The following is a 25,258-nucleotide window of genomic DNA, read 5'->3' on the forward strand; positions in this document are numbered from 1 at the left end:
CGTAGCACGATATTGTCCGTTTTGGGCCTCGACTACGTCGTTACGATTTTGTTTTTGGAAACTCACGAGTAACTTCCCAGTGGGTCACCCATCCTAGGAGTGCTACGCCTTTACGATTTTGTTTTTGGAAACTCACGAGCAACTTCCCAATTGGTCACTCATCCTAGGAGTGCTTTGGCCTTCTTTTTGCTTAACTTCGGAGTTCCAATGGAACCCGAAGCCAGTAAGCTCCCAAAAGACCTCGTGCTAGGTAGAGATGAGAATATATATATAAGGATCACTTCCCTGGGCGATGTGGGATCTTACATAATTTGAACTCAATTGGAGCAATAGTCTCTTAACTAAGAATCCATTATCATTGGTCCCTCAACTCATCAAAACATGTAGCTATGGTCCCTCAACTAAAAATTGAATTGCAATTATATATACTAAATTGCAATGGAAAAAACACTGTTCCTAAGCAATTGGTCCTTTCCTTCCTATTTTTCATGCTGCTACAGTAAAAAGACGAAAAGCCATGTTGCACACGTGGTGTGCTAGCGAGATTTCTCTCCTCCACCGCTTCCTTCCTCTGCAGTCTGCACCGCTTGCTTTTTACTCCAATTCGAAACGAAACAAAAACAAAGCTCATCTAAATGTTCACACCATCAAGACAAGAAATTTCGCCGTCAGATTTCTCCAGATGCTTCCAAACCCAAATCCCTATCTGCTCATCCAGATCAATTTCACCACCAAATTCCTCCACATCGTTTCAATCTTCAGCAAACCCAAAACTCACTCACTCACTGTCAGTTATGCTATCACTCTGTTAACATGTTTTGTGGCCATCAGACGCCGGAAAACCCCTTGACCGGAACTCAGTTTGCCCATCCAGAAAGAATGACTAGAAAGCTGCTTGAGGCAAAGCAGAAGCTACGGGAGGAAGGAGAATGGACTTTTTTTTTTAACACCCTAAGACTAAACGACGACGTCTTGCTCCCTTGCCCCGTTGTTGTTTCCTTATGTCATCTCTTCCACAGTAATAGTATTTTCATGGTCATCCTATCCTGAAATTTTATGATCTAACTCGACATTTTAGGTATGAAATTGAGAAGATTATCAAGTATAGTAGTATGTTCTAATGTTTAAGGATATATGTTCTACAAAATATGTTGGCAAGTTTTTCATGTTGCCTACCCAAGATAAAATTTATGGAACCGTCATGTATATATTTGCTATTAGTGTTCAGATTTTCACTTCATTTTTCCTTTTTTATTAATTTGTGGACCAATTTTAGTTGCTAATCATTGTTGTAAACCCAAACCGAAAAATCGAACGTGCCCAAGATCGAAACGAAAGCTCCAAAGATCGAGCCCCATGGCTTTGAGAAACCCACCAAGTCTTCCATTGTTGTGTGTGGAAAACTTGGTTCTGTCAATGCACTATCCGAAGGCGGTGCGAAGAATCGGAAGGGAGATAAGATCGAAGAGAAGGCGAAGGCGGCGAATGTGAAGAAGGCGGATGGTGCTGCATTTGTGAAGGTTGAGGACAAGGGGATTAGGAAACGGAGGACGCAAGAAAGAGGCGGGCGGAGAGGCACGAGCACGAGGGGCAGGAATGCAGCAAAGCCGACGAAGCCGCATGAGTATGGTGTCAATGAACTCAGTTCACATGACGGTTTAGACGCGTTGAAAGTGGGGAAGGAGAAGAAAGAAAACGTGAGGAAGAAGAAAGGCGCGGCAAGGTTCTTGAAGCGAATGAAGCAGACCTCGAAGTGAAGAAGGAGAATTCGGAAGGTACCGAGGATGATAGCGAGGAGAGCGAGGACGAGAAGATGAAGAAGCCGATGAGGGGTAGGAGGAGGCCGGCGGGTGAGAGGAAGGAGAGGGTGACGCGGAGTTCAACGGAAAGCGGAGGAGGGAGGGAAGGAGTCAGGAGAGCATTGGGAGGGGAAGAAGAGGGGTTGGGAGGCCACCGAAGTTGCCGGAAACTTCAGCGGCTGGGGCGGGGAGCAGGAAGAGAGGGAGAGACAACGGGGAGGCGGATCAGGTGGGGAGTGCAGGGAGGCCGAGAAAGCGTACAAGGAGGTGAATGTCAGAATGTGGCCATTGTTGTGAGCTGTAAATTATTTTTTGTGCGGTGGTTTGGGTTAATTTCTGGTCTTGTTTTGTTGCTAATGCTAGGTTTTTACAGTCCTTTTTTATTTAAACCTTTTTACCCAAGAGGTGAAAAGAATTACTAGAGAGGGATAGGGAGAGACAGAGATAGATACGTTGTGAACTTGTAGAATGTTTTGGGGCAATATCCTTTTGCATATACAGATCCTGATGAGTAGCATCATCGGTGAGGATCTTTTATTGTTCTTGGTTTTTTGCTGCAATGGGAAAGAAGCTGGGCCCAAAACCCACGAAAACAAATGAAGAAGTTAAAAGATAATACAAAATAAATAGAGTATTGAGAAAGAGAAAATGTGTGTGTGTGGCCCAACCGTGAATGCACATTTGTTCATGGATCTAGTCGGAAGTTGACGCTTTTCTGCTCGACAAGGCAAGAGAAAACGTTACCCTAAGGGGCCAGACAAAAATTATTACTCGTATGAAAACTAAGGAGATTAGTCAAATCATATAATATTAACAATTTCCTTGCTCGATGGTCTGATAAGTTATGGACTCTTTTTTTTTGGGTTAAACGTGTGACTTATACTACATTTAATTTAGTGTACATTCGTCTGACATATTATCGTTATCAAACTTTCAAATGAGAATTATTCAAATATGTTTTGAGATGATGATTGATAGTTTGGCAAAAAAAAAAAAAAAATTTGTTACATTAAAAAGATTTTAAAAATTCTGTTCTACAACTTTATTTTTGGTCTAATAATGCACATCTGAAATTTTGTGTTTGATTTTCTCGCTCTGGTCGTATCAAAAGAACGACATCCCTAAGCGGAAATAAAAGATAAAATAAAAGAGCAGCTCAGCTGATACTATGTATTTCTTCTTTGATTGGATCACTGAAGACGGAGGTAGAGCAGTCCTGTTTGTGATCGACCATGAAAGAATTACTGAGGCTTCCATCTTCTGTGCAATTTTTACTGTCACTCTCAGTGTGCCAATGACTGCTGCTTTCAACTTCTCCCCTTTGGTTTGAGACTTGGACTTGGTCTTGGAGTTGCTTGTTAATCTTCATCCTATGTTTAATTAATCAAGTAGAACAAAGGTGAAAAAAGTAATTAAGCATAATAAAAAAGAAGATAGATTGAGAAAAAATTAGGCATAACTGGGGATATTTTCCGCTTTTTTTTATTAGTCATCATCTGATTAATGAGATACAAAGACCTCCAGTTACATGTCAAAATCTTGTCAAGGAAAATTTGGGTGTGACTAGAGATATATTCAGTATCTATCTCAGTCATGATATTTATGAGTCAAGAAGTTGCACACATAGATGTGAATATATCCCTAGTTACATATAAGAATCTCAATAGTTCTACATCACCAAATCAAGAAAAATTTGGAAGTAATCAAGGAATATTTCGGTCTTTGTCTCACTCATCAAATGAATGGTGACGCACAATGCGAAAATAAATTCCCGATTACATTTCAAAATCTCACATGACTTACATCAGCAAAACAAGGAAAATGAATAAAACTTGATAAATAAATTTTTTAAAAAAAAGTGTATAACACTCTTACCTTCTTCTAAATTTTCTCTGCATCATATAGAGCTTGAATTGAACATTGTCTAGGAGCTGGAAATATGCGTATCTCCATGTCCTCTTGAGAAGCAACGGGCAGCAGAATCCCAAGAACCCTACAACGAAACCGAGCACAACGGATAACCCAATCCATAGACTTTGATCCTCATCGTCGTCCAAATCCTGGCTGTTCTTATTCTCTCCATCATTCCCATTACTTGACAAGCACTCATTAGGAAGTGGGGGGCCGCAAAGTTTTGGGTTCCCTTCGAATGCAGAGGCGTTGAAGCTTTGAAGCTGTGTGCCGGTCGGTATTGATCCTTCAAGACTATTGTACGAGACATTGAAAGATTTCAAGAAACTAAGGCTTGCCAATGACAATGGGATTTTTCCGGAAAAATGGTTCATGGAAAGGTGTAATTCCTCCAAGTTCTTGAGGTTGGATATTTGCTCCGGGATTTCGCCCAAAAAGTTGTTCATGTTAAGATCCAGCTTTTGTATCAGCTGCAGCTGGCCTATCTCAATGGGAATTCTCCCACTAATGCTGTTGTTCTTCACGTCGATCACACGAGGAAAGTAAGACAACTTGTACTGCATAAATGTTCTGTTGGTTGAGGTGTAGATAGGCAGTTCGAGAACATCATCGTCTGCTTGAGGAGAAGTTCCTTCGGATAACAACATGGGAAGTGTACAGAGTTCCTTTGGAAATTCACCCGAAATTCGATTGGCTCCCAATCCTAAAACAAAGAGCCTTGGAAGAGCCCCCAACCAACTAGGAATCGACCCAGTGATTCTGTTAAAATTCAGAATCAAGATCCCTAGCTTCTTGAGCTTCGATAACCATTGAGGTATTTCGCCGTTGAGCTGACAGTTACTCAAATCTAGCATTTGAAGATTTTGGAACCCGTCGAAATTAGCCATTGCTTCATCACTTGGAATTTTCTCTCCATAAAAAGTTGTCGAAAGGATGAGTACCTGGAGACTTTTGCATCGCATTAGTATCCTCATTGCCCCCGTGATGTTTGTCAATTGGCTGTAGCTGAGGGAGAGGAAGGACAAGGATTTCAGTGAAAGAATCTCGGGTTGTATCTGTCCCTCTAGATTGTTTTTGCTCACTCGAATTGCTTTCAGGGACTTGCATGAGTAAAGGGTTGTTGGCAAGAAACCGGTGAAGTTGTTATGGCCAAGATCAAGTATTGTTAGTTTAGTAAGATTGGAGAAATTAAGGGTGGAGATGTTTCCTTCAAAAAGGTTGATTCCGAGATTCAGTTTGATAAGGTTTGTGCAGTTCATCAAGGATGGGGACAGAGAGCCTTTTAGACTGTTAAATTGAAGGAACATGTGTTGTAATTTGGACAGCTTACCAATGTTTACAGGGAGAAAACCGCTCAATCCGTTGGACTGGAGGTCAAGGAATGCAAGGTTGGTGAGGTTGACAATTCTTTCGCTTATGGCACCGTGTAGCGAATTGCGAGGCAACGCAATTTCTTGAAGTGTGGTAGCATTGTAGATGTCATCTGGAAGTAGTCCCGAGAGGTTGTTGTAACCAGCTCGAAACACCTGTAGTTTGGAACACGCACCTAGTCCGCGAGAAATATTGCCACTGAATCCATTGAGGGAGAAATCGAATAGTCTAATCGAGGGAGACAAATGAAGACAAATAGAGGACGGGATGGACCCCGAGAAGCTGTTGTTCGTGACGTTGAAACTAGTCATATTCGAAGCATGTCCGAAGAATAAGGATGGAATTTCTCCATGGAAGTGATTGCTGGACAAGTCAACAATCTGTACAATACTTGGAAGCTGAGAAAGTGAGAGCTCTCCAGAGAGAAGGTTATAGCTCAAATCGAGGATCTCAAGGCGATTCAAGGACAAGAAGAATCTGGCTTCGAGTGAACCATAAAGTGAGTTGTGGGAGAGATTGAGGTGTGTGAGATGGGTGAGATTTCCAAGTGATGCGGGAGAAATAATACCCCCATTGAGGCCTTTGGATGGTAACTGCAATCGCGTGATCCAAAGGTCCTGATTACGAGTGATGCCTTCCCACTGGCAACAATCAACTGAATCAGTAGTCCAGTTCAATGGAGGAGAAGACAGAGAGCGAGAGAAGGTGGTGAGAGCGCTGCGTTCGCTTGGATCGCAAGCATCATTGGTAGATATAATGGAATTGAATATGAGGAAGAAGAGGAAGAAAAGGAAGCCATGAGAGATTGAATGATCCATCTTAGGTTAGGATTCTCACAGGTTTGTTTATATATAATACGCATATAGACGTAAACATACAATGGCTCGTTTGGATATCCTTTTAAGATGACTGAAAGTGATTTTAGTGAAAATATTTTTATAACTAATCCTTAGTAAAAATGCAAGTAAATTCTAAAAAAGCACCTAAAGTGCTTCCTGGAAGAAGCAGAAAGCATTAAAAGTGTTTTTGAAATCTAAAAATATTTTCTCTAAAAGCGTTTTCACTCATTTTAAAAGCATATCCAAACGAGCCATAAGTCAAATGTGCACCATTTTGTGCAGTATATACATCTTTTGGAACATATGAAATTTGTTAAGTTGCAACTTGCAAGCTTTTCAATAAATCAATATATAATATTTGTCTGCAATTTCTCAATATCTTTGAGGGAAGGGATCATCTTCGAATTCCTTTCTCCTAATCTACCAAATCAGGGGATCTGGACAATTGAAATTTGATCTAACGACTACAAAGGATCCCTCCTAATCTACCAAATCAGAGGATCATGACTATTGAAATTTGATCTAACGGCTACAAACAAGGGCCCATTTAAAATGAATTTCCCTAATTTAGTGGATTAGAAATAAAGGATCCGAAGAGGATCTCTTTCCATCTTCAAGGTAAAGATTCTTTTATGTGTTAATCTATGGATTTGAAGAGATTTGGTTTCGTTTGATTTTGACTTTAGTAGTAAACAACAAACAAAAGACTTCAAAGAGTCCCACTTACAGGGAATTAAATAATTTTGCATGTTGATTAAATTAACAAGGGGAAGAATGTAATTAGGCAATGGTTTGAATTCTTGTGCTCATTGTCTGAATTTCTCAGTCTTTGCTTTATAGAGACTAGTGATATGGGACGTCACTAACAATGGAGGGTCTAATCATGGGTTGGCAGCAACGTAATAGAAGGTTTACGGATCAGGATCATCTCCTGAGTTAAGAGTGAGAATCTTCCTGAGTAAGCTCATCGGATCGTTGAAATTTTATTTAACGGTTATAAACAGGAGGTTCCTCTAAAAGTTATAATAATTGTAACAGTTGGATAAAATTTCAACGGTCCAATAGGCTTGCTCAGGTAGATCCTCACCCATAGCTCAGGAGATGATCCTAATCCGAAGGCTTACACTGACTTTTCGCTCGTGCTTTTAAAAGTGCTTTGAGTATGAAGTAGAAGCACTTTTAATCACTTTGACAATTTTTAGATGCAATCAAGTTAAGGAAATTCAACTAAATATGATAGTTGTATGGTTAAATATAGAGAGACTTTGGATGCAGTCCTAAGCTATGAATATTTTTGGACTAAAACCTTGTTGATTTTCAATTTTTGATCGAAGTCCTTGAAATTAATGTGATAATTTTTTTATTGAAGTCCCTGAAATTAATGTGATAATTTATTTCTATATATGTTACTATATTTTTTAAATTAAAAATTGAAAATTATAGTTGTTTATATTAATGAGATTTTAAATAAAAAAATCATAATTTGTGGGATTAAAAATATTATAAATATACTATTGTGTGTATCAGGGCCGGTCCATAGATTTTTGAGGCCCGGGGCGACGTCAAAAAAAGTGTCCTAACTTCATGTAAGAAAATTATTTATTTTCACACATAAGACATCGATAAAATTATACTTAGAAAAACACTTCAAATTCAATAATTTAGAAACACAGAAAGACTAATTTATTTTGTATTGAGAGAGGGAAACAAAAAAACTTCGGGCTTACAAGTAGATAGATGATGAGTTTTGTTTTCCATCTGAACTTTGAATGTGTTTTTGAATAAATCGTGAGGTGTTTTTTTTTTCTTATTTACTAACCTTGTCAATATGGTACTAAAAAATAATGATGTTCTCGAGTCTTTAATTGATATGTATTATTAATGAATGGGCACTAAATTAAACATTTTGATGACACGTCTTATAATTTGCAAATTTGGTCTACGTATTACTCTTTGTTGAAGATTAGACTTGAATTAAAACGAATATTTAAAAATAACAACCCACATAGCTAATAGATAGTAACTAAAAATAAATTAACAACCAAACAAAAATTTTTAAAAATTGAAAAGAATAAACATGCACATAGCATTTCAAACTTAGAACCTCTTGTTAATTTTAAACAATAAAAATCATTGTTTCTAATTAAATTTCTTGATCATTTAACCAAATTTTATAAATTTATACTCTTATAAAAAGAAATTTGTTAAAAATGGAGAGTAAATAAGCACACATGGTGTTTTGAACCCAAGACCTTCTCATTATTTTCAAATGACAAACCACCACTTCTAGTTAAATTTCTATGTCTTTGAACCAAATTTTATAAATTTATACTCTTATAAAAACATATATAAATATACCGCCCTAATAATTTTGATGCCCCTAATTTTTTTGGGCCCTGGACGGTCGCCCTGCTTGCACTGGGCCTGGGCCGGCCCTGGTGTGTGTGTGTGCATATACACACATGGGTACATTCTTCAAAATCACAAAACAAAGAAAGATACTATTAGAATATAAATATACTATTTAGTGAATTTTTCTTGATTTAAGAACGTGCAAGTACTGTTACATGAAAGGAAATGTTACTTACTCGATTTTCTTCTTTAAAATTTGAATATCTCTTGTATAAAAAGAAATAATACAGTTACACGTATTAATTACATAATGTAGCATGACGTAGACCTATAATCCGTCAACTTATTTCACGACTATATTTTTTTCTTTGTCTAGACTTTGAAATTACAAATCTATAATAATCAAAATGGAGAATGCTTTGAAACTGCACTGATATCACATGCCACCTACCTAAGTTTAATTTTCCTTCTCTTATCAGTTATCAGAATGGACTCAATGGTTGACTTAAGTCATGATCGAGGTAAACTAATGGAGCATTTTGTTTATCTTTTTTGCTGGGTAAGATGCTTTATAATATGTTACAGTTACACTCATGCAGTGTAGGAAAAACGGTAGTACCTATTGTGAATAAATTTCACGTTAATGGGAAGAGGGACTTTGTATGATTTTATTTATAAGTATGTTGGGCTACTTTCAGTATTGTCATTTGATTTTATGGTAGAACCTCAACTTCTTTATGATATCAGAGCAAGTTGTCCCACATGTGAAGTCAAACGGTCGCACGTGCTCTACGTCACCCCGTTGTGTTGTCCACTTATTAGGCTTGAAAATTCGTCATACATGAGGAGACGTGTTGAGAATAAGTCTCACATTGATGAAAGAAGTGACCTTGCATGATGTAACCTCAACTTCCTCATTACCTCAAGCCATCATCAAATGTAAACCAAGACATTTGTTTGCCAAAAAATTTAACAGAAGAAACTGTTACATTGGAAAAGCAACATATTTCTTCCAGAATGTGCCATGCTACGTACGTTCAGGGGCAGATTTATATAGGGACCGGGGTGGTCCTAGGACCTCCGAACATCAAAGAAACGCTTATGAAGAACCTCAGAGGACCACCCTAAACCCTAGGCGAAGCTCTATGAAGGACTTGATAGGATACATTATAGTGAATTATTAGGATAACATAGTAGATATAAGAGCCACCATTCCCTGGGTTTTATTCGCCGAAAAGCTTGAGTTGCAGAATCAACAAAATGAAGGAGAAGGGTTGTGCTTTTGCACCCTGCTTTTTTATGTTGTCGTTTTGCATTCTTTCTATCCCTTTTTTCTAATTTGGACCCACCATCTTCTATTTAATATATTTTTTTTGCCCCAGTTTTCCGTTCGCCCTTTTTTTCTGGAAAAGGATCCTCGTCGGATCATTTTCCTAAGAATTCGGAAAATTCTGTAATCGTGTGGTCAATTTCCTTTAGGTACTATTTATATTTAATTTTAAATTTTAAATAATTTTTGACCGTATGATATATGATGAACGGACACGATTACGAGATTCCTCGAATCCCACGGAAAAGGTTGTGGCGAGGATCATTTTTCCTTTTTTCTATCCCCTGCAGAAGTATTGAATGCTAAATATGTTTTTTAACATTTAAATTACTAGTATGACTTCCCTTCTTAATTATTAATATCTCAAAAGAAAGAACATCTTTCAAGTTAAGAGTATGTTCGATCTTATATCCCTCAGGGGAGTGGATCCTTTATGCCTTAAATAAACGTGCCCATCTCTATATAGCACGAGGCCTTTTAGGAGCTCACTGGCTTCGGGTTCCATAGGAACTCCAAAGTTAAGTGAGATCGTGCAAGAGCAATCCCATGATGGGTGACCTACTGGGAAGTTCTCGTGTGAGTTCTCAGAAACAAAACCGTGAGAGCGTGGTCGAGGTCCAAAGTAGACAATATCATGCTACGGCGAAGCCGGGACTGGGATATGAAAGAATTATCAGAGCCACTCTGCCGTTCGGTGCAAGTGTGCCGACGAGGACGTTGGGCCCCTAAGGGGGGTGGATTGTTAGATCCCAGAGCAATCCCAGGATGGGTGACCCACTGGGAAGTTCTCGTGTGAGTTCTCAGAAACAAAACCATGAGGCGCGTGATCGGGGCCCAAAGCGGACAATATCGTGCTACGGTGGAGGCGGGGCCCGTGATGTGGTGGAGCCCAGGTCGGAATGTGACAATTTGGTATCAGAGCCACTCTGCCGTTCGGTGCAAGTGTGCCGACAAGGACGTTGGGCCTTAAGGGAGGTGGATTGTTAGATCCCATGATGGATGACCCATTGGGAAGTTCTCGTGTAAGTTACTAAAAACAAAACCGTGAGGGCGTGGTTGGGGTCCAAAGCGGATAATATCGTACTACAACGGAGGTGTTGTGTATAATATCGTGTTACGATGGAAGTGCTGCGTACGTTAACAAGATAATTGCAATTTAAACTTCACTGTTTGATAAAAAAAAAAAAAAAAGGTGAACCGTTTTCTTTTGCGTATTTCCAGATTGTTTTCATGTTTCCAGTGGCCAATTTGCAGGATTAAGGTGCCACTGCAACCCATTTCCTGAACAGCCTTTTCTTGCGAAAGTTAAAGCTCTGCAATTTTCAGCTTCTGCTCTTGTTGGGATTCGTTCAACAACTCCGGCTTTCAAGTTTCAACCCATTCAAACTAGAAGACGCGAAAACCCAACTTACACTAGGTTTTGAATTTTTGATGAGTAGTATCGAATCGAATCAGGACCCTTTTCTTAGTTTCAATTTTGTGGTTTTTTTTGTTTTTTTGTTGAAAATAAAACTTCATTAATGAAATGAAATATTAGAATTTGTGATAGATAGTTGAATTTGAAATTCAAAAGTCTAAAGTCCAAACAAAAACGAAACCCTCCATAAACAGAGTAAGACATAGTTGATTTTGAAATTGGAACCTTATCTTTTTTCAGTCATGAGAAGCTACAACTCCTCCTCACAAATCCTGACTTCACCACTGCCTACACCTACACCAATAAGGATTAACACCATGTTGATTGGGCTTCAGCACTTTTGACTATGACTCAAATGCACTTCCATAATTCACACTTGGAAGAAAACGTGTTCTGCACTGATGTTTGCAATCTCAAATGAAGCAAAGTAATTAATTGAATTAAATTATTACTTTGTCCATTTGCCTAAAATTTAAGTCCTCCTTACACTTCAGCTTGTCAATTAAACAAGAAATTAGCCCTCGAACAAGAAAATAGAACAACAACAACAACAACAACAACAAAGCCTTTTCCCACTAAGTGGGGTCGGCTATATGAATCCTAGAACGCCATTGCGCTCGGTTTTGTGTCATGTCCTCCGTTAGATCCAAGTACTCTAAGTCTTTTCTTAGAGTCTCTTCCAAAGTTGTCCTAGGTCTTCCTCTACCCCTTCGGCCCTGAACCTCTGTCCCGTAGTCACATCTTCTAACCGGAGCGTCAGTCGGCCTTCTTTGCACATGTTCAAAATCACCGGAGCCGATTTTCTCTCATCTTTCCTACAATTTCGGCTACTCCTACTTTACCTCGGATATCCTCATTCCCAATCTTATCCTTTCTCGTGTGCCCACACATCCCACGAAGCATCCTCATCTCCGCTACACCCATTTTGTGTACGTGTTGATGCTTCACCACCCAACATTCTGTGCCATACAACATCGCTAGCCTTATTGCCGTCCTATAAAATTTTCCCTTGAGCTTCAGTGGCCTACGACGGTCACACAACACGCCGGATGCACTCTTTCCATCCAGCTCGTATTCTATGGTTGAGATCTCCATCTAATTCTCCGTTCTCTTGCAAGATAGATCCTAGGTAGCGAAAACGATCGCTTTTTGTGATCTTCGCTAGATTGCTCCAGTCATTAGTGTGGATAAGTATATAAATGGATAGAGATAGGAAAGCAAACACAAGATGTACGTGGTTCACCCAGATTGGCTACGTCCACGGAATAGAAGAGTTCTCATTAATTGTGAAGGGTTTACACAAGTACATAGGTTCAAGCTCTCATTTAGTGAGTACAAGTGAATGATTTAGTACAAATGACATTAGGAAATATTGTGGGAGAATGATCTCGTAATCACGAAACTTCTAAGTATCGGAGTGTGGTGTCGTCTTGACTTGCCTTATCTGTCTCATAGGTAGATGTGGCATCTTCTCTGGAAGTACTCTTCCTCCATCCAGGGGTGGTATCTTTAACTGGTGGAGATGCACAAGGTAATGTATCAATTTCACTTGAAGCTTACTTGTAGTTTCAGGCTTGGTCAAGCGCGATACAAACCATGTAGTAGGAGTCCCCCAAGTCGCCGAGCTAGGGGGTCTGCTGAAAGAGGTGACAGACAAGGTAAGCAATCAGAGCTCCGACTGATTGTTCACCTTCTCCCCATCTTGCAGCAGCATGAAGGATAAAGAGAAGAAAAATGAGAAGAGATGATATGAGATACTTTTGCTTTTGAAGAAGTAACTTTCCACAGGCTTATTCTTGAACTGAGCTGGAGGGTTTTCTGGTTTCCTCCAGAGTATAAGGCCGACTGAAGAATTTGAGGGTCAAAACAAGTCCATCAAATCTAGAGTACGTTCCACCCTGCTGATATGGGATACTTTTGCTTTTGACAGAGTAATGAATGTATCGGCACGTGTGCTGTTACGCTTGTCTCCACATGCTTCCTTGTATCCTTCGCACTTGCCCTATCTGTTCCTCAAGCAGATGCGGAATCTTCCCTGGAAACATAAGATGTTGAAGATGAGTACTCGAGAGCAATGCCAGGTAAGTAATCAGGTAAGGGGTTCCAGGCAGTCAGTTCCTGGCTGGAAGCTTGATTCCAAGTGCTGACTAATTGCTCTCTTTCTCCTTGTCTTGCAGGTAAAAACAAGGCCAAAAGAAAAGACAGGGAAAAAGCATGATATGGGATACTCTTGCTTTTAACCCTGATGATATGAGATATTCTTGCTCTAGTATAGCTTGTTTGCAGAGGTATTATCGGGGGGAAAGAAAGCTGAATATTTCGAAAGGCTTCGTTGGGAGTGCCCTCTCAGATATGATGAAGGGTTGAGCATTTTTGCAGGTCTGCCTGTCCGTTGGGGATGGAGGTCGACATATATAGGAGTCTCCCTAACAACAAGTAGTAATGCTATTCCTTTACCCTGCTTGGTCATAGCACGGTAGTGGGAGCTGCCAGTTTCACATGTTTTAACTCTGTCAGAGCACTTTGAAAAAGTGGTCTGTGGTATCTGGCTCTCGAGATTCGGAGAACGATGCCTCTTCGATTTTTGAGAAAGCAATCATGCTGGGGGTATGACTCTCGAGATTCGGAGAGCAGTGTCTCTTCGATTTTTGAGGAAGTAATCATGTTGGGAGTCTGGCTCTCGAGATTCGGAGGGTGGTGCCTCTTCGATTTTGGAGCAAGCAATCTTGTTGGGAGTGTTGTCTCGAATGTGAGTAAAGGTTGGGCATGTTTGCTAGTCTACCTTGCCACGAAGCACAAAGGTTGACACACAGGGACTTTCCAATTATCCAGCAATGGTACTGTTCCTTTACCCTCTCTTCGATTTTGAGAAAGTAGTCATGTTGGGAGTCTGGCTCTCGAGATTCGGAGGACGGTGCCTCTTCGATTTTGGAGCAAGCAATCTTATTGGGAGTGTTTTCTCGAATGTGAGTAAAGGTTGGGCATGTTTGCTAGTCTACCTTGCCACGAAGCACAGAGGTTGACACACCGGGACTTTCCAATTATCCAGCAGTGGTACTGTTCCTTTACAGTTGTGGGTAATAATATGGTAGCTAGACCTTCAAAATTTATGTGTCTAAACTTTTGTTAGTGCTGTTTCTTTGCTATTCTTTTACCTTTCTTGGTCAGAGCGATGTAGTGGGAGCTGCAAGCTTCACGTGCTCAACTTTGGCAGAGAACTTTGGCAAAGTTATTTGTGGTACCCATGAGCTATTGTTGCGTGTGGGAAGTGGGTGATTGAACAGTAAGATTCATGTGCTTTCTACTTCAACAGAAGTCTTCGACAGAATGCCCATAATTTCTGCAAAGCTGAGTGTGCGTGTGACAGGTGTTGACAAGGCTAGAAAAGTAGGTGCCTCTTCGATTTCTGAGATCGGCCCTCGTGGTCTCTGAGCAGCCCAGCTTTTGAGAAAGCGAGCGCCTCTTCGATTGATTCGGAGAACGATGCCTCATCGATTTTTGAGAAAGCAATCATGCTGGGGGTCTGGCTCTCGAGATTCGGGGAGCAGTGTCTCTTCGATTTTTGAGAAAGTAATCATGTTGGGAGTCTGGCTCTCGAGATTCGGAGGGCGGTGCCTCTTCGATTTTGGAGCAAGCAATCTTGTTGGGAGTGTTTTCTCGAATGTGAGTAAAGGTTGGGCATGTTTGCTAGTCTACCTTGCCACGAAGCACAGAGGTTGACACACAGGGACTTTCCAATTATCCAGCAATGGTACTGTTCATTTACCCTCTCTTCGATTTTTAAGAAAGTAGTCATGTTGGGAGTCTGGCTCTCGAGATTCGGAGGACGGTGCCTCTTCGATTTTGGAGCAAGCAATCTTATTGGGAGTGTTTTCTCGAATGTGAGTAAAGGTTGGGCATGTTTGCTAGTCTACCTTGCCACGAAGCACAGAGGTTGACACACAGGGACTTTCCAATTATCCAGCAGTGGTACTGTTCCTTTACCCTTGTGGGTAATAATATGGTAGCTAGACCTTCAAAATTTATGGGTCTAAACTTTGTTAGTGCTGTTTCTTTGCTATTCTTTTACCCTTCTTGGTCAGAGCGATGTAGTGAGAGCTGCAAGCTTCACGTGCTCAACTTTGGCAGAGAACTTTGGCAAAGTTATCTGTGGTACCCATGAGCTATTGTTGCGTGTAGGAAGTGGGTGATTGAACAGTAAGATTCATGTGTTTTCTACTTCCCCAGAAGTCTTTGACAGAATGCCCATAATTTCCGCAAAACTGAGTGTGCGTGTGACAGGTGCTGACAAGGCTGGAAAAGGTTGGAAAAGTAGGTGCCTCTTCGATTTCTGATATCGGCCCTCGTGGTCTCTAGGGAGCCCAGCTTTTGAGAAAGCGAGCGCCTCTTCGATTTTTGAGATTGGCCTTCGTGGTCTTTGAGCAGCCCAACTTTTGAGAAAGCAAACGCCTCTTCGATTTCTGAGATCAACCCTCGTGATCTCTAAGCAGCCCAGCTTTTGAGAAAGCAAACGCCTCTTCGATTTCTGAGCAGGCGCCTCTTCGATTTCTGAAGCTTCGTCGAGTGCAGATTTTTATAGGGGCTGGCATTAAGTTCCAAAGCACACTTAAATCTCCACCAGTAGAAGCTTCATTCTTGCACTTCTAAGATCTTGATTTGTCCGACCTCTTCTCTCTTCAACACCTTTGAAAATGTCTGGCCCCTCCGACCGTCGTTTTGACTTGAACCTTGTTGAAGAGGCAGCCCCGCCTTCTCCAGACAACATATGGCGCCCATCCTTCGTCTCCCCTACTGGTCCTCTTACCGTTGGGGATTCCGTGATGAAGAATGATATGACCGCTGCGGTGGTGGCCAGGAACCTTCTCACTCCCAAAGATAACAGACTACTTTCCAAACGGTCTGATGAGTTAGCTGTTAAGGATTCGCTGGCTCTCAGTGTTCAGTGTGCAGGTTCTGTGTCTAATATGGCCCAACGCCTATTTGCTCGAACCCGCCAAGTTGAATCATTGGCGGCTGAAGTGATGAGTCTCAAACAGGAGATTAGAGGGCTCAAGCATGAGAATAAACAGTTGCACCGGCTCGCACATGACTATGCTACAAACATGAAGAGGAAGCTTGACCAGATGAAGGAAACTGATGGTCAGGTTTTACTTGATCATCAGAGATTTGTGGGTTTGTTCCAAAGGCATTTATTGCCTTCGTCTTCTGGGGCTGTACCGCGTAATGAAGCTCCAAATGATCAACCTCTGATGCCTCCTCCTTCTAGGGTTCTGTCCAGTACTGAGGCTCCAAATGATACCCCTCCGGTGCCTTCTCTTTCTGGGGCTCTACCGACTGCTGAGACTTCTCCTAAGCAACCTTTGTGAAGGCTCCCTCTTGTGTGCTTATTTTGACTCATGTATATGTACATATTTGTAGCTTATCGGGGATATCAATAAATAAGCTTTCCTTCATTTCAACGTATTGTGTTAAATACACCAAAGCCTTCTTCGCTAAGTTCTTTGAATTTTCTTTTGTTAAAGCTTGTATGTTGAAGCTTTCTGAGTGGAGCATGTAGGTTGGGGTAGTGTTCTCTTAATTTCCCGAATGAGGAAAACTTCTCGGTTGGAGACTTGGAAAATCCAAGTCACTGAGTGGGATCGGCTATATGAATCTTAGAACGCCATTGTGCTCGATCCTGTGTCATGTCCTTCGTTAGATCCAAGTACTCTAAGTCTTTTCTTAGAGTCTCTTCCAAAGTTTTCCTAGGTCTTCCTCTACCCCTTCGGCCCTGAACCTCTGTCCCATAGTCGCATCTTCTAATCGGAACGTCAGTAGGCCTTCTTTGCACATGTCCAAACCACCGTAACCGATTTTCTCTCATCTTTCCTTCAATTTCGGCTACTCCTACTTTACCCCGGATATCCTCATTCCTAATCTTATCCTTTCTCGTGTGCCCACACATCCAACGAAGCATCCTCATCTCCGCTACACCCATTTTGTGTACGTGTTGATGTTTCACCGCCCAACATTCTGTGCCATACAGCATCGCCGGCCTTATTGCCGTCCTATAAAATTTTCCCTTGAGCTTCAGTGGCATACGGCGGTCACACAACACGCCGGATGCACTCTTCCACTTCATCCATCCAGCTTGTATTCTATGGTTGAGATCTCCATCTAATTCTCCGTTCTTTTGCAAGATAGATCCTAGGTAACGAAAACGGTCGCTCTTTGGTATTTCTTGATCTCCGATCCTCACCCCTAACTCGTTTTGGCCTCCATTTGCACTGAACTTGCACTCCATATATTCTGTCTTTGATCGGCTTAGGCGAAGACCTTTAGATTCCAACACTTCTCTCCAAAGGTTAAGCTTTGCATTTACCCCTTCCTGAGTTTCATCTATCAACACTATATCGTCTGCGAAAAGCATACACCAAGGAATATCATCTTGAATATGTCGTGTTAACTCATCCATTACCAACACAAAAAGGTAAGGACTTAAGGATGAGCCTTGATGTAATCCTACAGTTATGGGAAAGCTTTCGGTTTGTCCTTCATGAGTTCTTACGGCAGTCTTTGCTCCTTCATACATATCCTTTATAGCTTGGATATATGCTACTCGTACTCCTTTCTTCTCTAAAATCCTCCAAAGAATGTCTCTTGGGACCCTATCATACGCTTTTTCCAAATCTATAAAGACCATGTGTAAATCCTTTTTCCCATCTCTATATCTTTCCATCAATCTTCGTAAGAGATAGATTGCCTCCATGGTTGAGCGCCCTGGCATGAACCCGAATTGGTTGTCCGAAACCCGTGTCTCTTGCCTCAATCTATGCTCAATGACTCTCTCCCAGAGCTTCATTGTATGACTCATTAGCTTAATACCCCTATAGTTCATGCAATTTTGTACGTCGCCCTTATTCTTGTAGATAGGCACCAAAGTGCTCATTCGCCACTCATTTGGCATCTTCTTCGTTTTCAAAATCCTATTGAAAAGGTCAGTGAGCCATGTTATACCTGTCTCTCCCAAAAGTTTCCACACTTCGATTGGTATATCGTCTGGGCCTATTGCTTTTTTATGCTTCATCTTCTTCAAAGCTACAACCACTTCTTCCTTCCGGATTCGACGATAAAAGGAGTAGTTTCTACACTCTTCTGAGTTACTCAACTCCCCTAAAGAAGCACTCATTTCATGTCCTTCATTGAAAAGATTATGAAAATAACCTCTCCATCTGTCTTTAACCGCGTTCTCTGTAGCAAGAACCTTTCCATCCTCATCCTTGATGCACCTCACTTGGTTTAGGTCCCTTGTCTTCTTTTCCCTTGCTCTAGATAGTTTATAGATATCCAACTCTCCTTCTTTGGTATCTAGTCGTTTATACATATCGTCGTAAGCCGCTAACTTAGCTTCTCTGACAGCTTTCTTCGCCTCTTGCTTCGCTTTTCTATACCTTTCACCATTTTCATCAGTCCTCTCCTTGTATAAGGCTTTACAACATTCCTTCTTAGCCTTCACCTTTGTTTGTACCTCCTCATTCCACCACCAAGATTCCTTTTGGTGTGGGGCAAAGCCCTTGGACTCTCCTAATACCTCTTTTGCTACTTTTCGGATACAACTAGCCATGGAATCCCACATTTGGCTAGCTTCCCCCTCTCTATCCCACACACATTGGGTGATTACCTTCTCTTTGAAAATTGCTTGTTTTTCTTCTTTTAGATTCCACCATCTAGTCCTTGGGCACTTCCAAGTCTTGTTCTTTTGTCTTACTCTTTTGATATGTACATCCATCACCAACAAGCGATGTTGATTAGCCACGCTCTCTCCTGGTATAACTTTGCAATCCTTACAAGTTATACGATCCCCTTTCCTCATTAGAAGAAAATCTATTTGTGTTTTTGACGACCCACTCTTGTAGGTGATCACATGTTCTTCTCTCTTCTTAAAGAAGGTGTTGGCTAAGAAGAGATCATATGCCATTGCAAAATCCAAGATAGCTTCCCCATCCTCATTTCTCTCCCCAAAACCATGGCCACCATGAAAACCTCCATAGTTGCCTGTCTCCCTGCCCACGTGTCCATTTAAATCTCCTCCTATAAATAACTTCTCCGTCTGAGCAATTCCTTGCACCAAGTCTCCAAGATCTTCCCAAAATTTCTCCTTCGAACTCGTATCCAACCCTACTTGAGGTGCGTACGCACTAATCACATTGATAAGTTCTTGTCCTATTACAATCTTGATTGCCATGATTCTATCTCCTACCCTCTTGACATCTACAACATCTTGTACCAAGGTCTTGTCCACGATGATGCCAACACCGTTTCTCGTTCTATTTGTGCCCGAATACCAAAGTTTAAACCCTGAGTTTTCTAGATCCTTTGCCTTACTACCAACCCACTTAGTTTCTTGTAGGCACATAATATTTATCCTTCTCCTCACCATAACTTCCACTACTTCCATAGATTTTCCCGTTAAGGTTCCTATATTCCACGTTCCTAAACGCATTTTGCTCTCTTGAACTCTACCCTTCTGTCCTAGCTTCTTCACCCTCCCCCGTCTAATAGGATCAAAGTACTTCTTTTGTGTGTCCCGGGTAAAGTTGATAGGAGCATATGCTCCCAAACAACTTTGAGTGGAGTCGTTCGAAAAGAAGTTTCTATGGCCCCCTTGCTCATTTAACACTGCATCCGGGTGCCGATGGAGATACAGCGACCCTTGCTCACTTATCACTGTGCTCAGGCCACACAGCGCGCCACTTACGGGTGACGCCCTAGCTTTAGCGCGATTTTGTTCTGGATTGATTTTCATAAGGATTCGACGTGATCATGGAGTGCCGGCTGTCGACTACCTGACGCCCTCCCCCTCCTCCTTTATCCGGGCTTGGGACCGGCCATGTAAGACATAGGCGGAGTTTAAGACATAGGCGGAGTTACAAGAAAATAGAAAAGAAGAAATAATTGTGGTGGGCCACATTCGTGAGATGGGTTCAACGTATTATATTAGGACAAGTTCCCAAACTTCTTTGTGAGCATGTTGGGAGTTTTGTGACTGTTAGATTTCAAAAAATTAATGGTGGATTATTTATATTAACCATTTGTATTAATAATGATGAATATAGTGATTTAATATAAGAGAGACTGATTTCGAGGCTAGACACAACAAGACGGTCACGATTCAAGAACGTAGCAGTGAGTGGACCTTTAGATTCTAGGGGTGGGTTCAAAAAACCGAAAACCGAAAAAAACCGAACCGAACTAAGTGAACCAAACCGAACCGAAATAGGTTGGTTCGGTTTTGGTTTTGATGGTCCAAAAACCGGACCGGACCGAACCGAACCGATTTATATAATTATTTAATATATATTAATTATATAAATCATATATAAATACTCAAAACCTAGAGGCAAGGTGTTTCGAACTCCTTACCTCTTAGTTAAGAGTGTTTGTTTCAGCCAACTTGACAACAGGCTTTCTGTTGCTACAATCGTACTAGTATAATATTTATACTGATTTTGGATCTTTAATTCATTATAAGATTTCCAAACACAAAAACCCTAGCCGCCCCATTTACTCTCCCATTTCATCTATTCCTAGTTCTGTCTTCTCAGTCTCTCTCTCTCCCATCGGCGAATTCTCAGCCCCTCTCTCTCCCATCGTCAAATTCTCAGCCTTTCTCTCTCCCACAGTGGAGCCATTGACCTTCTCGCGGGTGATTCACTCGATGTGGATGACCCATTTGCGGCGGTGAACCTAGACGACCTTGCCCTCACGGCTCTTGAAGGGCCCGCAAACCACCTGGACCTCGTCTTCCTTATGCACCAGGAACGGATGTCGGAGGAGAGAGGCGTGCTCATCAGCACGCGACGCACGCTGGATGACACGGTGAAGTGAGTCTTGCAGGCAGTGCAGGTTTGGTTCTATTTTTGCTTTGTTTTTTCTGAAATTTGCTTATGCATTCACTTTTACTTTGCTTGTTCTTATGGAAGATTAGTATTAGTTCATTTCATACTTTTGTATCCGAATAAACCAACGAGTCCCAATTGTTTATTTTCGAGGTTAATTGATGAATTTTTGAACGAAAATTGGCTGATGTTGTTATTGGATTTGTCTATGTGGTAAAGATCTTTGGTTTTTGGGTCTTTACTCTTTATTAAAACCCTTGGTTCTCGTTTGTTTGGCTGTGTTCGAACAGGTGCTCATGGCTGGATGTTGCAATCGGCGAGGCGTCGGTTGGTTGGTGGCGAGGGTTTGTGCTAGTAGGGATGCTCGACGGCGGGTGCTTCAGTGGAAGCCCAGTTTTATTTTTTATTTTCTTGTTTGTATTTTATGGCCTGGGCCTTTACTATTTGTTGGGTCTTTTGGGCTAATTTGGCAGTCCCCTTTTGGGCTAATTTACCAATATCCATATTTAAAAAAAAATGGAAAAAACCGAACCGAACCGGAAAAAACCGAAACCGAAAAAAACCGAAGAAAAACCGAACCGAACAGTAACTTCGGTTTGGTTTTCGGTTTCGGCCAAAAACCGAACCGAAATGAACCGAACCCACCCCTATTAGATTCAACCTATACACGAGTATATGATTTTCGAAAGGGTTTTTATAAAAAAGGGGTTATATTTGCACACACCTTAACTTATATTTTGCAAATCTTTTTATTTTTTAATATTTTTTGACACACCACTAACACTTAATAGAAAATATTAAAAAATTAAAAGGGTGTGAGAAAAATAATTTTGGGATGTGTTAATGTATTAAAAGGGTGGAAATTAAAGTATTAGGACAAAAACTTGGTCAAGATTTTTTTTTTAACCAAAGAAAAAAAAAAAAAAACTATGGTCAAGGTTTTGATGAAGGGTTGGGTTACAACCATACGCCTTAGGTGGTGGGGTACTGTACGCAGTTTAAAATTGTGAAAAATTTTTAGGTGTGACAAGAATACGGCTAAATACATTAAATGTTTTAATACAAATAGTGGATACTTGACAAAAAAATTTCTAACCACATTTAGAACTGGGCTGTATTTCAGCACAGAAAATTTCTTTAAAGTTAGGATTTAGAAGATGATTATTATTATTTTTTTGACAAGTATAGTCTAAGCTACTCTATTTTATTAATGATATGTACCTCTAAGTAGTTTGAAAACTCAACGGCTATATCATGTATATAAAAGTTTAACAAAATTTTCATGACGGTTTTAGATCTTACATAAAATTTGTATTGCTAAGTGATATGTACTGTTATATCATAGCCTTAATTTTATAAAAAAAACAAAAATCAAACTTGAATGTTTAGGAGATTATAAGCTGATCAATTGACCAAACCCAGCTTTAAGAGATTATTAAATCCATCCAATAGTCCAACCCAAAGGAAGCGTTACGAAGTACCAATAATGAGGGCGTGTGGCAGGGGGTGTTGGACACTTATTGGACGTGTTAGTTTTTTAAGCTTGTTTATTAGCTTTTTTTTTAAATTGCTCTATTTTTTAATCTCAATTTCCGAAGTTATTTATATTTTTCCATTACATTTATTTTATATTTTTCATTACCTTTATTGGTAATACTAAGTAGCAAGCCCATGATCTTTCACTTGGAGTTTAGGACTAGAACAACTTGTCTGACATAAATTCACTGCTACAGTAATATTCTGTGTTAATAATAAATGTTTTTGTATTGTTAATACAAAACTTCGTATGACATTACTCGTGCCATGCAAAGGACTAAATGGTGGTCTTTTATTTTAGAAAGTGCTCTAATTTGTCTCTTTCATAAACATTTAGGACATAAATGTAGTTGTTAGGGAAGCATCAATCTACTTCACTCGTATATAACTTATACAAAAAATACTATTCTTACCATCTATTTGTAATATTATTTATACAATCTTTCTAATAGAGATGAGACTCGCATGTGTCGGTGAGCTTTACCTTTATAAAAAAGTGGTTCAAATAAATAATAAGTGTAGCACATTCATGTTATGTATGTAAATACAATAGAAGATGGAGGTTACGTAAAAAGCAAAATGTGCAATCCATGTAGTAAGAGTAGGTAGGTTAGACGTTACACAGTGCATTACCATATTTTCTTTAGGGGTGTGATATTCACACATCCTATTTTACTTCACACACACATTTTTAATTTTCGGCCGTTGGATCAGATGAATTGAAGAAGATCAACGGACATAAATTATCAAAGGATGTGTGGATAGCACACCCCTTTCTTTATTATTAATATAAAGTAATAATTTAAGACTTATTTTTGCTCACCACTTGATGATGCTTGTTATCATTATATGACCGTTAAATGAGATTAAAATTTCAAATTTATGCTTTTATTTACTAAATATATCTCGCAGTTTAAAATCATCTTAAACAGTGATTTGGTCCGCAAAAATAATTTCTAGCATTTGTGATGTTTTTTTGGTTTCTAGTAAAAAAGTTATGAGTGCTAAATATTAATAACAAAAGCCTAAAATTTTTGTGCAGGAATCAGAAAGGTACAAAAGTTTGATTCGGCAACACATGGACCTACATATGATTCAATCCAAGCTTAACAAAGGTGTGTACACAGAGGATTGCATCCGCTTGTTCTTCCGTGACCTCCTCCTCCTTTTCAACAACGCCGTCGTCTTCTTCCGCAAGAACTCACTAGAGCACAACGCAGCTCAAGAGCTCCGCTCCATTGTGCTAAAGGAAATGAACGACCAGCTCCCGAAACCACAATCCGCAACCGAAACCGAAACTGAAAAATCGAACGTGCCCAAGATCGAAACCAAAGCTCCGAAGATCGAGTCCCATGGCTCTGAGAAACCCACCAAATCTTCCATTGCTGTGTGTGGAAAACTTGGTTCTGTCAATGCACTCTCTGATGCGAAGAATCGGAAGGGAGATAAGATCGAAGAGAAAGCGAAGGCGGCGAATGTGAAGAAGGCGGATGGTGCTGCATTTGTGAAGGTTCAGGACAAGGGGGTTAAGAAACGGAGGACGCAAGAAAGAGCCGGGTGGAGAGGCGCGAGCACGAGGAGCAGGAATGCATCGAAGCCGACGAAGCCGCATGAGTATGGTGTCAATGAACTCAGTTCACATGACGGTTTGGACGCGTTGAAAGCGGAGAAGGAGAAGAAAGAAAACGGAAGGAAGAAGCAAGGTGCGGCGAGGTTCTTGAAGCGAATGAAGCAGACTTCGAGTACTGAAGTGAAGAAGGAGAATTCGGATGGTACCGAGGAGGATAGCGAGGAGAGCGAGGACGAGAAGAAGAAGCAGAAGAAGCCGACGAGGGTAAGGAGGAAGCCGGAGGTTGAGAGGAAGGAGAGGGTGACGCGGAGTTCAACGGAAAGCGGAGGAGGGAGGGGAGGGGGAAGAAGGAGTCAGGAGAGCAATGGGAGGGGAAGAAGAGGGGTTGGGAGGCCACCTAAGAGGCCGGAAACCTCAGCGGCTGGGGCGGGTAGCGGGAAGAGAGGGAGAGACAACGGGGAGGCGGGTCAGGTGGGGAGTGCAGGGAGGCCGAGAAAGCGTACAAGGGAGGTGAATGTGAACATTACCCTAGGGGCGAAGCGGAAAATTATTACTCCTATGAAAACTAAGGAGATTAGTCAATTCATATAATATTAACAATTTTCTTCCTCGATGCTCTGATAAGTTATGGGACTCTTTTTCTTGGGTTAAACGTGTGACTTATACTACTTTTAGTTTAGTGTAAACCCGTCTGACAAATTATGTTGTTAGACTTTTAAATGAAAATTATGAAACATGTTTTTAGATGATGATTGATAGTTTGACAAAAAAAAAAAAAAAAACTGTTACATTAAAAAGATTTTAAAATTTTTGTTCTACAACTTTATTTTTGGTCTGATAGTGTACATCTGAAATTTTGTGTTCGATTTTCTCGCTCTAATTCGCTCGCATCAAAAGGACATCCCTAACCGTAAATAAAAGATAAAATAAAAGAGCTGCTCAACTGATACTTTGTATTTCTTCTTGGATTGGATCATTGAAGACGTAGGTAGAGCAGTCCTGTTTGTGAGGGACCATGAAAGAGTTACTGGGGCTTGCATCTTCTGTGCAGTTTTTACTGTCACCCTCAGCGTGGGAATGGCTGCTGCTTTCAACTTCTCCCCTTTGGTTTGAGATTTGGACTTGGTCTTGGGGTTGCTTGTTAATCTTCATCCTATGTTTAATTAATCAAGTGGAACAAGGGTGAAAAAAGTAATTAACCATCATAAAAAAAAAAGATAAAATGAGAAAAATTCAGGTGTAAATGAGGATATTT

The 25,258-nt window shown here is 40.6% G+C and overlaps 3 protein-coding genes across 4 annotated transcripts in view; 2 read left to right on the forward strand and 1 right to left on the reverse strand.

Annotated features, from left to right (window-relative positions):
- Window positions 1–16,385, forward strand: part of LOC126616107 (uncharacterized) — a 63,625-nt gene extending 47,240 nt beyond the window's left edge. The window contains exons 1-2 of one of the 2 annotated variants that reach the window (XM_050284106.1): window positions 12,002–13,995; window positions 14,693–16,385. In XM_050284106.1, the coding sequence (XP_050140063.1) occupies window positions 15,711–16,385 (675 nt within the window). In that variant the 5' untranslated portion in view covers window positions 12,002–13,995; window positions 14,693–15,710. Of the gene's footprint in view, window positions 1–12,001; window positions 13,996–14,692 lie in introns of those variants that run through there. The other variant, XM_050284107.1, reaches the window with a different exon arrangement.
- On the reverse strand, window positions 2,956–5,899 carry LOC126616082 (receptor-like protein 2). The gene is made up of 2 exons (XM_050284082.1): window positions 3,675–5,899; window positions 2,956–3,169 (listed from the first exon to the last, which is right to left on the reverse strand). The coding sequence occupies exons 1-2, from the start codon at window positions 5,897–5,899 to the stop codon at window positions 2,956–2,958; spliced, it is 2,439 nt and encodes an 812-aa protein (XP_050140039.1).
- Window positions 16,386–23,511: 7,126 nt separating the features above from the next.
- Window positions 23,512–24,594, forward strand: LOC126615382 (uncharacterized). Its single transcript, XM_050283204.1, has one exon. It carries the CDS (start codon window positions 23,512–23,514, stop codon window positions 24,592–24,594), a length of 1,083 nt encoding a protein of 360 aa, XP_050139161.1.
- The last annotated feature ends 664 nt before the right edge of the window (window positions 24,595–25,258 follow it).

This window comes from Malus sylvestris, chromosome 3, assembly GCF_916048215.2.
Source record: "Malus sylvestris chromosome 3, drMalSylv7.2, whole genome shotgun sequence".
Classification (NCBI taxonomy): domain Eukaryota; kingdom Viridiplantae; phylum Streptophyta; class Magnoliopsida; order Rosales; family Rosaceae; genus Malus; species Malus sylvestris.

Coding starts and splice junctions, on each gene's coding strand:
- LOC126616082 (XM_050284082.1), bottom strand. CDS start 5,899: ATGGATCATTCAATCTCTCATGGCTTCCTTTTCTTCCTCTTCTTCCTC. Junction 3,170..3,674: donor CAGAGAAAATTTAGAAGAAG/GTAAGAGTGTTA, acceptor AATTAAACATAG/GATGAAGATTAACAAGCAAC.
- LOC126615382 (XM_050283204.1), top strand. CDS start 23,512: ATGGACCTACATATGATTCAATCCAAGCTTAACAAAGGTGTGTACACA.